General features: G+C 39.4%; 1 protein-coding gene across 5 annotated transcripts in view; it reads right to left on the bottom strand.

The window, feature by feature from the left end:
* Window positions 1-15,252, bottom strand: part of AHI1 (Abelson helper integration site 1) — a 128,918-nt gene extending 113,666 nt beyond the window's left edge. For all 5 annotated transcript variants that reach the window (XR_006414078.1, XM_044424008.1, XM_044424022.1 and 2 more), the window contains exons 1-8: window positions 15,004-15,252; window positions 13,309-13,496; window positions 9,459-9,678; window positions 7,911-8,103; window positions 7,071-7,166; window positions 5,709-5,894; window positions 4,233-4,388; window positions 3,107-3,239 (exon numbers count right to left, since the gene is read on the bottom strand). Coding sequence is in view for 4 of the 5 variants with exons in the window: in XM_044424008.1 (XP_044279943.1) it covers window positions 3,107-3,239; window positions 4,233-4,388; window positions 5,709-5,894; window positions 7,071-7,166; window positions 7,911-8,103; window positions 9,459-9,678; window positions 13,309-13,496; window positions 15,004-15,116 (1,285 nt within the window). In the remaining variant the exon portion in view is untranslated. The remainder of the gene's footprint in view (window positions 1-3,106; window positions 3,240-4,232; window positions 4,389-5,708; window positions 5,895-7,070; window positions 7,167-7,910; window positions 8,104-9,458; window positions 9,679-13,308; window positions 13,497-15,003) is intronic.
* Window positions 15,253-17,029: the final 1,777 nt, after the last annotated feature.

Here is a 17,029-nt window from a genome sequence, read left to right as displayed (position 1 = left end):
TAGATATTTCTGCCAGGTTCAGAGACGGCATGTTGGAAGGGAATGGAAGCAGGAGAGGGCTATAGCACAAATGTTCTGGTTGTGAGCTTCCCAAACATATCTGGCTGGCCAAAGCAGGGAACGGAATGCTGGACTAGACACATCTTCAGTTACATCCAGAGGGCTTTTCTTATGGTTTTAACATGGGTCTGATGGGACAAACCCTGAATTCAGTTGGACTGACCCCTAGGTAAGTCTGTTCAGCTTGAAGGTTTTATTTCTAATAAAGTTAAACTGTTCACTGGGAAATAAGTTTATATAATTGATGTTTGTGATAATTATTACTATGAACTTAAACCTTTTCCCCAAGAGAAATTCATTTGCTTTGTCACCATTCAATTCTATCGGCACCTTCTCTCAGTTCAAGTATCTACCACCATCTAGTGGCTGGTGCGTATAACATACATGCAATAAGAGAGAATTAGCTCCTGGATAGTATAGAAATAAATAATCAGTAAACATTTTAAACAGGGGTTTCATAACAGGGCATCGCAAGCCAGGCTGGATCAGAAAAGAAGAAAAAAAAACCCAGTACCATTTCAGGTTCCTTCTCCTGTTCCATAGCTGCTCACCAACAGAAACATGCTGAAATACAACAAACGCTGCAACAGTCACTTCTGCCTGCACCAGGGGCTCATGTTTTGTAGCCCTCCCTGTATTTTGCTACAGCTGCCATCATCCCATACCATTGGTTCTGCTGGCTATGGCTGACTGGAACGGTAGGCCAAAACTTCAGGAGGGCCACAAGTTGCCAACCTCTAGGGTACACCATGTCCCATTAATGTCCTCACATTTCAACTCCAAACTTTCTTCTATGCCACACCCTATTCTTGAAGCAATTTTCTGCTTTCCCTCAGGCATGCTGCCTTATACTCATCCTTCAAATCCATCCTCAAGCATTTTCTTGGCCACTTAAGTATCTACACAACTATTTGCTGCTGCACATTGGTCCACATCTCATTTCCTTGTATACTTTTATTCAGTCTTTATCTCCCTCTCGGTATTTGACTTGGACGAAAGGATGAAGAAAAAAAACAAAAGGGGACTTGAATAGGATCCTCAGCCATGGTATAAGCTGAACTTCTTTACAACACTGCAACTGAAGTGACTGACGTGCATGCCAGTGAATCAAATACTATCTCCACGCGCTTTAGGCAGTTTGCATACCTTTTATTTCTTGAAATACCATAATACAATTGTGAAATATTTTATTTAAACATACCTGCATGGTTTTAAAATAGCACAAAACAGCTCTGCAATGGGGCAAAGGTAGCTCTGTGGTGTCACAGACACTACCATAGTTAGCAACTGCTGCAAACATGGAACTGCTATTTTCAGAACATGGCTCTGGAGCAGGAAAGGCATCTTTGGATTCAATTGAATTAAGGTACAGGCACACTGCTCTCAAAGGACTGGGCTGGAGGCAGTGATGTGGGGCTATTCAAAGCTGTAAATGTTTTCAGATTATCTGTAGTTAAGTATTGAGACAATCCATACATGCAAATGAAATACATATACATCTCAGAGTGAAATGGAACTAATAAACAGGGACAGGAAAACAGCAAGTGCCACAAAAACCTTAGTGGAAGCGAACTGAACAGATGAGTGGAGATGGTTATCATTATCATTATTACACTGCATCTTACCCTGCCTGATTTACTCCTGTGAGAAAGCCAAGGCGGCTTACACAGCTCCATGTTATCTCCACAACAACCCTGTGAGGTAGGTTGAGCTGAGATGGAGCAACTGGCCCAAAGTCACCTTGACCTCAGTGGACAAAAGGGGACTAGAACTCAGAACTTCTTGGTCCCCAGGCCAAGCCTCTAAACATCACACCAGACTGGCTCATTATTATATCATGCAGGTTTCTGTGGGTTGCTGAAATTAATCAGTATCCCAACAATTTTCAGCACCTTTGCTTTTTCAAATTTAAACAAGATGAGGAAAGTACATGCTAACAGCTTTAAAGTTTTTCATGTATTCCAATTAACATCTCTACATAATATTTAAATCACAATTTGCCTTAATTTTTTCACTCCAACATTTCAGATTGCATACTTGTGGCATATTGAGGCAGAATTAACACGGGGCACCTTTTAAAACTTTGAATACTAAATACAAGTAAAACTAACATGCTAAATTGGATCTTGCTAGGGCAGTGATAGGGAAACTTGTTGCTCTCAAGATGCTTTGTCCTATAGTTCCCATCAGTGCTCTATATCACCTAGGCAAACAGCTCCTTTAAATAGTTCTATTTATATTTCATACCTAAAACATAAAATGCCACAACTTCTGAACTCCATTAAAGCAACAATATTTAAACTTGCATGCACTTAGCAGCTCATTCCTACAATATTTAATCTGAAATAAGTCCCACATTTAATGGGATATTCTTTCAGGTTATTATTTCACTGCCATGTTGGTACCAATGAATTCAAAATGCTGCCCAATATTCATATTAATTAAAGCTCTCTATGTGGAACAGATCCTCAGAGCATGACAAACACAGTATAAAAATCATGCACCGTATAAATATAGAAGACAAAAGTGTATTGTAAACTGTGTTCCTCTTCCAACTGCTTTATATTGTTCTTAACCAAGCATAAAGTACTTTATCATTCCAAATTTCATTTTGCACTAAACATCCACTTGCCCTCCCTCTTAAACTCTTATATCTGTAGTAGTAAGTTTTCCAATTTTAAGTTGGCGCAGCAATTGTTACAATAGGAACAGATTATATTACACTGTCAAGCTACACTTTCATACATACATAGTGCTTGGCTCCCAAACAGCCATGTGCACTTCTGCACACCCATCCCACCCACCCACCCCCACATCACACACTGTTTCAGAGAACCCTCTGCCATCTTGGAAGATCTTTTCATCGCCCCAGAATGCATGCAGCATTCCATACACAGATGGAATGGTTCAGGCAACCATTTTTAACTGGTGCTATCTCTACAAAAAAGGACACATGCATGTCCTAATGAAAGCTTTTCAGAACAAGAAATTGTGAAGACAAAACTTCTTTTGTGGTTGTATATAAAAATCTAAACACACCACTTACAAATAATAGGATAACCATCTCTTCCTGCACAACCAGCTGCTAATGTTCGGCCATCTTCAGAGAAACGAATACAGAAACATCCCATATCTCCAGCTTTCAGGGAGAACAGGTATCTGTTTGGTATGCGACAAACCTGCATTTCCAAAGCAAACCATTACTTGCACAAGTCTGCTGCAGCAAAAACAAGGTCTTCTGACATCTTAAGAACTAACAAATCAAGTAGGACAAAAGTTTGGGGGCAGGCATAAAAAGAATGTAGCAAGGAAATTTAAGAACCAATGGATCTGTGCAAATATTTCTTCATTCTCAGGATTCCACATGAAACTGGAAACAAAGTACAATCTTTCCCTGCCTCTTATTCTCTCCTACTCCCCTAACCACTAAAATATGAATATGTTGAGGGTCAGTCTACAGATTATTCATGCTGGCCATTTCTTTGTTGGAGAAGAAGCAGCTGCAGGCTCCTGACTGGGTCCTGCTTCAGTTTCTTACTTTAATGCTTCCCCACCCCATGCTATTTTTTCCTTCAGTTATTGTTTACTGCCATGTGTTTAGCTTTAAATAGTGTCCAGAATAAATGGACAAGAAATCAGTCTAAGCCTGCAATTCAAATTCCAGATCTGGCCCCCATTACTATTTTTTCTTCAGAATAGAAACAGTAGTTTAAGCATGCTTTTTGCAAAAAACACAGATAGCATAATAGCAGAGCCTATGTTCAAGCGTCCTATATCCTTGCAAGATGACTCTTGCAAGAAGTACAGCATCTTCAGAAAACAGTCATTACTTTCTCACTACAGTGATGGCAATAAAGATCAGCATACAGGATTTTTCTCTCCTTACTATGTAAGTAGAATTCTGTGGATGAAGAAGTGACCAAATAGCCACAAAGAAATTGAAGGATGCTGCATAAATATGCTGATTAATATTTTAATTGTAATATATGTTCCAACTGTCACAGCTGCAAAACATTCACAATCCAAATGGAAATCAGTAGTAGACATTTTGTGCATACACTCAGGAAAATAAAAATTAAGCCATTCATATTGTACCTATACCTGAAATTTTCCAGTTCCATAAAGGGCTAGTATTATATCACTTATACATAAAAACACATAAAAGCTCATGCCTGTCCAGGAAGTTTTGACCACTTAAATGGTTCCTCTTTTTTCAGTTGTGGCCCAGATTTATTAGCTTTTTGTGATGTTTCACTTTGTAGGTCCAGGAATGATGAGGAATGATATTCTTGCTGAACAGCCATCATAGAACGTAAGGTAGGACCTATCTATAAATAGATAAAAAGTAGCAAAACAAAATTTGCGTAGATAAATTAAACAGCAGAGTAACAAATTACAAACACCAGAGAAAGTGAAGTGTGTTATCAGAGGAACATTGTGTAAAATTAACCTCACTTTATAGGGATCCAAATCCATGACATTCACACAACTGGGCTATACAGGCAGTTCAGAGTTTGATTTCGCTGTACTTGATGACTTGCAGCTAAATGTGGGAACGGACTTAACTGCAAACGCACTAGGTTTGAGCAATCTGACACCTAGCACTGCTTGAAACTCCCTGGATTTGTTCTTGCTCATTCACATGTGAAGCCAAGTTATAAATGTGAATGTGTAATGCAATGCCCATTACTTATGTAGCATGTCTACAGTGCAAAAGTTTTGCTATCTGTTCCCAAGATTTGTCAACAAGCTGATTTGTTAGGTTCCGTTGTGGTATGAAGAAAAGCCAGTTCCATGAAAAAATGCCGCAGCTTTGCAGATTAAAAAATATATATTCTCAAGTCTGGAAATAGGCGTGATAAACCAACCCAGTAAGGCTACAATCAGAAACACATTTATGAGGAAGTAAGAGCTATTGAACATGATGGGACTTGGTTCTTACACACAGGACCGTGTTGCTGGTATACTATGACTCTTTCATTCCCACTAGTAAAGCCAAGCAATGTCCAAATAGAAAGAATGGAATTCCCAAATCTGTATTAAGCACAGCCCACAAGAACTCTACAGACACACCCACAGCAATGTGTATATAGCTCTGACTAGACTGTTGACAAGCTCTTTTTCTTGAAAGGGAGCATTGTAAGATTATGCTCGGTGAGGGAACAGATAACTAAACTCCTGCTTGGTCTTCTACTCCACTAGCAGCATCGATATTAACTTTATTTTGCTTATAAAGACTTCACTAGCAATAAAGTTAACCAATATCTATTTCTCTTGATCTCCCTAGAGCGAAGTCCAACAGTATTTGTGAACTCTAGACAGAAGAATCTTAAAAATACAGATTGAAAAAGGAACACATATTTTTCCAAATTTCTTATTATTGCAACTTTATTCATTTCAGTAAATTTTCACTGGAGTTCATCTTTTTCATGGATATTGTTATTTTTAAACACAATTCAGCAGCTGAGTGACAGAATAATATCCAAATATTGGAGATGACAGGAGAGAGGGTACCAAATATAAAATGTACCCAACAGAATATGCAATTGTTTCATCCCCCAAATAAGTTATAACTGATCAATAAGAACAACTTTTCTGCTTCGTGTCCAGATAAATCTTTGTGTTGGCATGCATTCAACTTAACTTACATGATCTGGAAGTTTAATGCCTTTCACAGTTACATACAGTGTGGAAGGGTAATGGTTTCTGGGACATTTAGCCCACCAGTCATACACTTCCACAACATTTAGTTGTGTCTTGGTTCTCACAGGAGGAGAATATAGCTGAAGACGTACTTTTCCACCAACATTCAGAACTCCATTTGCACCTACAAGCTGAAAAAGCCAAACCAATAGGAAAACGAATTACGCATAGTTTACTTTGCCCAACAGCACAACTGAGTTATCGTATGACTATTTAATGTGGTAGCATTTTCTGTGAGCCGTCCCGAGGCTATATAGCAAGGGGATGGCATACAAAAACTTTAAATAAATTAATTAATTATAAATAAATAAACAAACAAACATTATAGGTTAGTTCCAAAATAGCTACCACAGATAGCAGGCACAGATTTCCTATCAGAGGATCTAGTCTGTGCAGTTAGGAGGCAAACAAAACACCTCAAATTTAGATGGCAGCCGTCTGAATTCACATAGTGAATCTGCTCAGTACAAGTGATTTATCCGAAACAGCATCCGAGACTTCATCCGGAAATTTGGTAACTAGATAGTCTTTTTATCTTAATGTACACCGTATTTATCCCTCTCTTCAGCTGAACAGGCTCTTTACATTCAAGTTACAATACTAAAAACAAGACACAGGAGAGGGAAAGGGTATGAAAGATGAGCTAAAAAAACCCAAACTCAAGTTCCAGTTCTTATAAGAATCAGCTGGGGTGTTAAAAGGTCAGGAAGAAGAGGAACTCAACAGAGCTGGCCTGTCAGGCAAGCCAACGGAATGGCCCTGCTCCCCATCTCTCCTTCAGCTGCAACCTAACCGAATGGCTGCTGCCTGCCTATGCCAGTACCATCTCTACAAAACACAGCACAGTGGCTATTACATACTGAACTCATGCTAAGTTGACTTCCTGATGATGCAACACAGCAAGTATATAGGAATACTTTCTGATCTCACTCTGGGTGCTAACTCTTCCTCTGGATCATATGAGATTAACCCAGAAACAAGGCATTTTTATTTTTCACATGGCACCAAAGCAGAGCAGGGAAAGAAGTGGTATGAACAGGAACAAAATCCCACAAGAAAAAATTATGCAAGAATGAACTGTCTACTCTTTTGCCTTCCAAATATCTTCATGGGTGATCTTTTTGTACCTTATAACACTTTTTGTATTTTTGTATCTACATTTCAGAAATGTTATCTCCTATCATAACTAGGATCTGAAATACATCTCTGCTAGTTTTCCCACTAAAATACAAAAGCTGCTTGTATTTATTTTTCCCTTAAATTTTACTGGGACAGTTCAGTAAATCATTTCCCAAACATCTGAATACCTTTAGAAATGCCCAACAGATTTTCCGAAAGCCACTCTCCTGAGCCTGGAGATCGAAGTTGGCCTTTGCATCAATCATGCTTAAAAAATCAAGGATCTGAACAAAGAAGGAAATTATCTAGTTTACATTCCAATAATCATGTGCACACAAAGTTGTATCACCTACTGTCCAGACAAGCAGTATTTTTTCCATGAGTCCTTTTCCTGTGGTAAACAATTTTTCAGATTGCATCCCTCACATGGTAAACATACTATTTTGCATGGCCAAGCCTTCAGGAATTCAAATTCCTCCTGTACTTGTTGAATTTCAGTTCTTAAAAAAGTGGGAATGCCACTCGGAAGCAAACAAGAGATGCTGAATGGCAATTGTCTTAGGAGAAAAACTTGTGAGCAAGTGAACATTCAGGTAGATATGGGGGGCCCATGAATGAAGCTTCCCAGTTGACAACAGTGTTAAGCACCTTCCTTGATTCACAACTGTACTGCTTCCCCAGCTCCTGGATATTCCTGCAAAGCTATTAGACTCCTGAAAGGGAAAGCTTAAAGTGGATGCTGCACCCAACTATTATCTGATGGCCAAGATAACTCCTTAAGTTTCACAAAACCCCTGAAGTACCCTTAGGAGAGATATGCAGGGGTCATACAAGAAAACCAGCACAAGCATCAAAGACACTGTTTGGTCTAGTTCTTCCATTAGATTAAAAATCTAAAAGCGTAAGTCCAATACTACCTATTCTTTGAAATAATATATTTCATCAGTATCAGTTAATACAGAAAAGATAGGTGCTGGAATTAACTTGGTAGAATAGAAATTGGTAGAACAGAAATATTCATGCTGTACCTCAAAAAACAGGATTACTCTTGGGCTTTCTTCAGTATCTTGAAGGAAATAGTTAAAACGTTCATTGAATATTATTTGTTCCTCCCATTCTGGAAGTGTTGACTTAAACTGTCTGAAATCATAAGGCTGGGTCATAATGGGAAGAATATGTTCCACTTTCTCTTGTTCATAGAAAGATGAGACTGGCCGGCTTCTAAATAACAACAATTATACATTCTGTTGAGGTGTGTGTCCAACTTTTGCCAAAAGAAATAACTACAATGAAGATAGCTATAGGAAAAAATACCATCAAATATTGGAACATGGAATGAACATGTTAAGCTTCAACTCCAGACTACACTAAACACAATCCACAGCCCTGTAAAGTGCAAGTGTTTGAATGGTTCAGGCTCAAATCAAATCTAACAAAACATTACTGAAGGGCAGATGTAAATGAAGTAATCCATATCTTGATGAATTCACTTTATGTTTACATCCCTCCCAAACTGTGCATGTTTCAGGGCTTTGCTTCTTCTTAATCATTTTAACCCAGACCTTTTCTCTTGATTGGAACATGACCCAGCATGGACAAAGCATGTCACTTTAGATTTTTCATATATAAGCCTATAAGCCATAGTTCAATACAGCGCACGCTTACTTGGAAGTAGTCCCATCATTTTATCTGTATCAGCGCCACAGCCAGAGCTCTATGGGTGGTGCACAACAATTACAGCATTAAAAATGGTCAAAGATACATGGGGAGGAGTGTATAGGATTACAGTCTTAAGTATTAGTTTAGAGCACAGAGCTAAAGAACTTCTTTGCTTTCACCTTCTTGGCTTCTTACATTACGAAGATGTCACTCTTAAGGTTCAACACAACCCTTATTCCAGGTTGGCCTCACATATATTCCATCTTCCAGATTTCCCATGAAAAGACTTTTATGACCTTTTTGCATGTTCCAATCTCACTCACACATTAGAAGCGCTTATGCTTGTACTGGTGAAGTGTGCAGATACACAGGTGCTGTCTCAAGGGATATGACAACTTTCTACACCACACGTTCACACAATCCAATTTAGAGAACCAGGCTATCACTTGAAAACGCATTATCTCTTCTTTATGGAAAAAAATCAATAGCCAAGCTTATCATCTGCAGTTCTCAAAGCACAAAACTTTTAAAAATACTTAATCTCCTATTTAAAATCAAAATCCAGCTGAAATGTCTGAAACACAGAAAACTGACTTCCAGTTGGCAAACCAGATATATTTTGCCACAGAAACAATACAAGGAAAAACTATTTTCATTCAGTAATTTTTATTTGAATATATTAACTAAATTTCATATTCACTTGCCTTTTCCTTTCCCCTGCAGCTCATCACATAATTAACTGAAAGCATAAATTGCATTTTAGGTATTAAAGTACATTTGTATGTATGAAAACTAAAATCCCAATTATGCAAGCATAAGCTAAGCAGAGATGTGAAAATGAGGCCATTAACAGTTCAGCTGAGCTTCTGGAGATTAAACAAAAACTAAAAGGAAACTTTAAAAATAAATGAATTTACCTATTCTCTTTCTTGACATATAGACCAGTTTTCTGATCAATCACATGAATCTTAACCATGGGATGTGATACCATAACATCAGTTTTAAGTCTGTCAGTCCGATGGATGAAAACACCTAAAACAAGGCTATCATCAAAAACAGGTTTCAATTCTGGTGATGTATTTTCAGCAGCCACATGTGCAGTATTTTCATTATTGTTTTCTATATTTTCTTCTAATGCTAGAGTGAAGAAAAAAGTCAGAATTAAGTATTAATAAAATTGTATATTTGCAGTTACCATTAACTAACTTAGCTATATAAACAATGATTTATGAACTCTGTGTTACTGAACTAAAATTGTTCAGCAGAAATTTTTTTCCATATAAAGCATACCTACTACTTAAATTGATTCCAAATGCACCTATATCCAGTCTATATGTATAACACAGACCCTAATAATAGCTTTATAAGTGATCTATTAACATGGTACAGGTTTACATGTGGAAAAAGCTGCAGGAAATGTGGCTGTAATTTTTCTTGAGCAGTAATTCAGTGCACCCACTCTTTGCCTGCATCTTTCCACTGGGATGTCAGCAGGAATCAGTGTAGGTAGAAAGTCTCAGCTTTCTCCCCCCCGTAGCATGCCCCTTTCCCCACCATTTCCCCACAATGGCAGACCATTTCTGGAGGTTGATATTCACCATCACCATCATCATCTATTTCATTTCTATCCCATTCAATAGCTAAAGCTCTCTAGGTAGTTTAAAACAGTTCATAAAAACTATACAATAAAATACTACTTTTCCCCCCAAAATACATAAATTGAAAAGCAAATTCAAAAGCAAAACCAGCTAAAACAGCATACAGTGGAAAGCAGACCTGTAAAACACCTGTGATGGGTAATCCAATCAAGCTCTTAAATTATTATGTATATCTTTAAAAGTATCAGCATAAAGGAAAGTCAATCTAATGCTAAAAAGATGACAAGTTTGGCAACAGGCAGGTCTTAGGGGGGAAACCATCCAAAGTTGAGGAACCAGCAGAAAGAAAGCCTCCCTTGAAGTTGGCACACCAAGCAAGGCCCCAGAAGTGGACTGTAGTCTCCAGGTACATTGCAACTGATTGAGATGCTGTGTCAAGTACTGTAGTCCCAAACTCTACAAGTCTTTATACATTAAAACCAGTGCTCTATTGGGCATAGAAGTGTACAAGCAGCCAATACAAGTGGGCCAGAATTTGTCTTATAGAAGACCTGTGGATCCCAGTTATTAGTCTGAGTGCCACACTTTGCACAAGCTGCCACTTTGAACCATCTTCAAGGGCAGCTTCATTGGAAGTTAGAGGAACCACCCATTAACAGCATTTCAGTCTTGTCCGAGACTGAGCTTCAGTTGGTTAGATATCATCTAGTTCATTGTCCCAGCCAAAACACTGGTTTCATACATCCACAGCCTCCCCAGTGGAGAGAAAAAGAACAAATAGAGTTGAAGGTCATCAGCATGTTAATTAGCAACTAGGATCTTTAGGATCTTCTAGGTCAAGAGAGGCTTTTTTCAAAAGTGATCTCACAACCACCTTTTGTGGATGCTATGAGGCCAGTCCCTCTTGTAAAGGGACACTGATCACCCCTTCTGCCCAGAAAGTTGCTCCTTCCTTGCTGGCTTTTCTAAGTCAGGAGGGCTAAGCATTCAGTACAGGCAGCTGTCTAAGCTTACTGTCAAGAACCTCAAGCTCTATCAAATGAAACTCAGTCAATAAAACCGAACCAGACTGTGCTGTTGGCATAAATGACCTGGTTCAACTACTATAACTCTGGAAAGCAAGCCCTGGCAAATGTAAGAGAACTTTTCATGGAAGTTTCCAGCAAATATATTATCATATATATTACTATTATATTATCAGATGGATCTAGAATGTCTTTCAGGCCAGTGTGCAATCGCTGCTAGACCACCCTAAAAAGCTTCTTGGGAGACAAATGGAACACTGAACAAAGGCAGTGGGATGCCATTTCTTTGCCACACCTCACTGGCCCTAAATAGGCCTGACTGGAGGAACATACCAGGGTTTGACTATACCCACTAGGAACTTTCCTCCGTGTGCACTTAAGCTGTCACCTGTGTTGCTTCATTGCTCTAAGCTCCAAGTGTATGAAAGAGCTGTAAGAGCTCTACAACAGAAAGTGAACTCCGGAGTGATTGTGGCAGCTACCCAGGCCATCTCTGCATTCCATGAGTCAACCAGCCCTCTGACAGGAATGCCAGCCATATCAGCCAGACACCATCATTCCTAGAAACCGTCTGAATCCATTAGCTTCTCAGAGTGGAGTATCTAAGCCCCTAAACTTACAGATGTGAAAAGCCACCAGCAGTCTAATCTCAGTAGGTGGTGACCTGACCATAATAAAGGAGCTAAGCCATAGTCCCTTGCATTCAGATCCCCATTCTCATGCCTGGTTGAGAAAACTAAGTCTAGAGTATGCCCTACAACGTATGTTGGGCAGATGACGTCGGTTGGGACAGTCCAATGGTTGTTATGGAGACCATGTAATCCTGAGACATCCCAGACAAGAAGCCTTTGGCATGAATGCTGAAATCCCCTGGGGGATCCCAACTTCACATCCAAAAACACCTCTGTTGGTTCATGCAGGGAGACTGTAGGGTCCCAGGGTGGGCATTACCCTGGCAGAATCCCTAACCTGCCCAACTGACCTAGCACAAAATATGAACACTTACACTAGACCAACAGGGAACCAGAGAGAGAACCTGAATTCCTATAGATCACAGCAACCCTGTTTTCTCCTGCGTGCAAGTCTATGCTCATTCAAGAACCCAGTGAGAAAAACTGGAATAAACTATTTTTTCCCTGTTAATCCACCCAGGTGTCAGTTAGATATGACAGATCAGATACTGAATTTAGGATTAAATTGTGGACAAATGAGATCACATTCTGCACCAGTCTGGCACTTAAAAGCGCATCTGAGGCCTGAGAGTAAGCATCAAGCTTCTGGGTGCAAGGAGGACAGAAACAAATAACACCTGTAGCTACTGGGGCTTGTTAGCCTTACTTGGCTAGTCCTTCTCCCAGTGCCATATCTGCCTCTAGCCATCACTACAGTGACTGTTTCTCCTACTGTCTACTCGTCTGGCTCCAGCAGCTGCAACCTGAAAGGGCAGTTCCAAGGGGTATACCTCCTTTAAAGTTACTTCTAGTGGGAATGCCCCTATTGGGGCAGCCAATTAGTTGGTGGTGAGCTTGCTTATATGCTCCAGGAGGCTGCTGGATCACCAAGGGCCAGGTGAATCTAATCTGTTCTGATGTGCTCAATCTGAGACTAGAAGATTGCTGGAAAGGATGGGAGCAGCTTGAAGCCAGTTGTTAAAAGTGGCACAGCAGCCCACTTCCCCAACCTCCTTAAACCTCCTCTCTGGTCTCAAGGGTGCAGACTGTCCAGGCCAGGATCTTCTTCCAGTCCAGCACTGGGCCTGTTTATATGTCCCAGAAAGCTACTCGATTACCAAGGGTCTTTGTCCATGGAGGGCCATGCATAACATGGGAACCAGACACTCTTTAGAAAATCTACTGAGACAAATATCAGGTCAATTCACTTACTCACATGTGCTTTTTCTCCTGTTGGAATTACACTGTGCTTACAGCAAAAGATCATCTAAATATGCCACCACAAACACAAATTGCTACTTTGCCTACTACTAAATCCAGGTTTGGAAGGCATTCTCAAGTGAAAGTAAGTGGATCACACATGGACAAGTTCAGATGGCCTTTTTTGAAACAAGAATGGTGCGTGCATCATAACATGGTCATGCAAAATGACCTTTCACAATATGAGGAGATTTGGATTCTAGCCACGCAAACCTTTTTTGGTTTTCCTTTTCGCTTTCTTTCCTTTACAAGTCTGTTCTTCAGTATGCTCCTCCAGCTCTTGCTTCTCTGTTAGCACATTGTCACTTTCAGACTTGGATATGAGTGGTCTTTCCAACGATCTCTTTTTGCTGTAATTTTCTCCCTCTGGATCATTCTGTAGTTCAGAAAGGGACATTGCACTGCAACAAAGGAAGTTTCACAGTTAAATGATATAGTTAGGAAGGGTTATGCATGGATATACACACTTGGCCCCAAACTTGTCAAAACTTGTAATTGCAGCCTGCTAGAGATGCGAGTAGGGTTAGGGTTGTGGTTACAGTTTTCCCAAAAAGGCAAAGAAGAAAAAGAAATACCATAAACACTGAAAATACACTGCTCCCACACCTGAAGTTACTTAGAGGTCCTGGGTTGGAGGTAAGAAGTGCTAGAAAGCAGCACATAATTTCCTTCCATCTAGCTGGGTTTGTGCCAAGGTGAGTCCTTGACAAAAGCTCTCAGTGAGTCAGAAGGTGACAAAATGGGACACCCAGTCACTCAAACAGTGGAGGCACATCAGTGGTCAGAGCAGTTGATGATTTTGTTGCCAGGCAACAAATGTGCTATTCTTACAGAATATGGCAATTGCAAGAGAACTGGGAGAGAAACAGGAACTGGATGTCTGGGAGACAGCTTTCAAAGCTAGAAACAACCAGTCCAAATTATGTATTCACTTTGTAAGCCGCCCCAAGGCTCTTTGTGAAGGGGGCGGCATAAAAATGCTCTAAATAAATTAAATAAGAGAATCCTCTTGGGAGTTTGGCTGGGTGTCTACAGACTGAACTGGCAAGTAGAAAAAATAATGTGTTAATTTCATACCCTTCCCTATCTCTGAGGCCTATGCAAAAGCCCTAAGCCAAGAATCTTGCATTTCCTGCCACAGGGAACCCAATCTGTTGGCCCTGCAAGCACATTTGGGAATTTGAGAAACTGCTGTAGGCACCATCACAAAATGGCTCCCAAAGTGCTTGCGCTCAGCAACATACTGGCTGCTATGTGGGCCTGGCAAGTCAAAAGTGATCTAAAGAGGAGAAGAAAATAGTGGGACTAGAAGCTGAGAGGGAGGAGGAAACAAAGGAAAAAGAGTGAGAAAAATCTGGGCATGGATGAGAAACAGTAAAGAGCAGGTGGGAATCAAAATAGTGACGCTAGAGGCTGGAAGCAAAGGGAAAACAGATAGGCAAAGGAGTAAAGAAAGAGCAAGCTAGAGGCTTGTGGGGAGAATAGCAAAGCTAGAGGTTGTGGGGGGGAGGGCAGAAATGGCAAGGCAAGGGAGGAAGGAGAGGAAACAAACCATGCTAGAAAGGTAAAGAAAGATGACTTTTAAGGTTCATTTTCCAAGGGTTTCTATACTTGGGATTACAACAGGTATCACACTGGGTACCCTCGCTCTACTGAATGCTCCCCTCCCCACAGAGAAATTCCTCTCTGCCTCTGTACCAGTCTGGATATAACTTTTCCAGGAAGAAGAAATGCTAATATATTGAATACCCTGTTTCAGACAGGGTAGTACCGTTACATTTTCTCCTACAAAATCTTAGGTCCAGGTGAAGAAAAGTCACAGAACTTTTCCCATCTGGATAACAACAACAATAATCAAAGAACTGTTAAAGATTTAAACCCACGCAGAGTTACTGTTTGTCACTATACCTTGTTTGAGCTTCAGATATAACCGGTATTTCTTTTTTCTTTTTCTTCTTTTTGCTCACTTCATTGTTCAATACCATTTCATGACTTTGAACATTTGAGGTGAATTCAGACATCTGCTCTTTAAGTTTCTTTTTAATTTTCTTCTTAATTGCATTTGCTTCTTCCACAGCCACTTGCTGTTCATAGGCTTGAATTAGCTGTTCTTCCTCATCTAATTCAGATATATCTCTCACTCCATTCAAGACACTTTTTATGTTAATGTCCCCTTTTTGATGAAGTGCATCTGCCTGTAATACACTTTTTGCTTTTTTCTTTGAAAAAACATGAATCTGTTTTTCAAAACTGTCTAGCTTAGTTTCACATAGCTTTTCGTCCTCATTAAGTTGTTCTTGTAATACGGCCTTTTTCTTCTTGTTAGATTTTGGTTGGTTGCTTTCCTTTCCACTAACAACATTGTTTGTTTCTTCTGCAACTGAGACTTTATCTCTGAACTTGCTTTTTGTAAATGGTAGACTCTTTTCAGCTTGGTTGTATGTGTTGTTTATAAATGTTTCTTCAATTTCACTTTCTTTGGTACGATCAAGATGATTTTTGAATGTCTCAAGCTATAATCAAAACAAAACATTGAAAAATCACCTACCTATGAATTGCAAGCATCCAGATTATAATATTACATTTCTTATCTGGTATATTTTGATATCAAAGTTGATTTTATTGTGTGAAATAAGCATAATTAAGAGTCACTTAGACATTCAGTGGCAACCAACAGATGGAACTCATATAGCACACGAGATAAAAGACCACAGATCTAGCATCACTAAAGTACTATTTTACAAAGTATTACAATAACATGTATGAGCTTATAGTAGCCAAGATAATTTAAAACTTATGCTTCCAAGTATTACCTTTATATGTAAACCATGATTTTGTCATTCAAAATAGTGTAAAACATCAACAGAAATCTGACCTACGCCCTTTCTTTCAGTGAAATACTAATTACTGACATATAACAACCACAATGCATTTTTGAGAACAGACTGAAAACCAAACAAAACCCCCTAAGTTTGAAACTTGATCAAAGAATCCTCTTCCAAGAGATAGCTGGTCAAATATTCTGGAGAGGCTGATCTATAAATGAGTACATCTTCTATTCATGTTTATTAGAAATTCTGCTTTACTCACATCTAAACAGATATCCAATTCTCCACCTAACCAACCAATCTTAAACTTTTTTAGTTACTTCCCCTTCAGTTTCTCTTTGCTTTCTTTTCTCAAACTCAAATCCCACTCCATTTCTTCTTTAGTCTGCCCCAAACAGTACCTAGCCAACAAAAATGCTGAAAGTAAACTAATTTCCTGTACCAGGTGTACAAAGTTTTGATTAGACATACATTTCTTTAGGTGTCCATTCATACCTTTGAGAACTCTGGTCCAATCACAATTTCTGGTTGCTTGCCTATCATCACTTGAGTCTGTTGTGTGAAACACTGTTGCTGCATACAGACCCATTATCTGTACGTTCAACAACTGGACTACTTATGCCAATGCCTCGTTTTAGTAGATGGCAAGTCCTAACCACATTCCTTAACTACTCCACAGTTTCAGAACTGTAGTTTTCTACTCCATCAAATCTGATTTCCTGAATTTCATACCTCCACCACAATCTCATTCTTGCCCACATTATTGTTCCTCACTCAACCATCTTCTCATCTCAACTTTGCTTTAATAATGCAGACAAACTATCAAAATCATTGCCATTATAAGTAACTAGGGGACAATCCCATGATAGGGAAAATTATTTTAAACATTTTTATATTGTCTTTCATCTCATCATATTTCAGGACGACCTAAAACATAAAACAAATTCAAACAAATTAGTTCAAGAAAGCAGCAGATGAATCCTTAAAACAGGATGCCAGAAACTCACTTATTCAGGAGTTTCTTGACTCTACTGTGTTGACCAGGCATCTGCAGGTAACCCCATCCGAGGAGACAATGCCCCCTGGTCACTACTGACAGTAAAACA

This window comes from Varanus komodoensis, unplaced genomic scaffold, assembly GCF_004798865.1.
Source record: "Varanus komodoensis strain SLA01 unplaced genomic scaffold, ASM479886v1 scaffold1, whole genome shotgun sequence".
Taxonomy (NCBI): Eukaryota; Metazoa; Chordata; class Lepidosauria; order Squamata; family Varanidae; genus Varanus; species Varanus komodoensis.
Note: the sequence above shows the minus strand (reverse complement) of the source record. Positions and strands in the feature narration are given on the sequence as shown.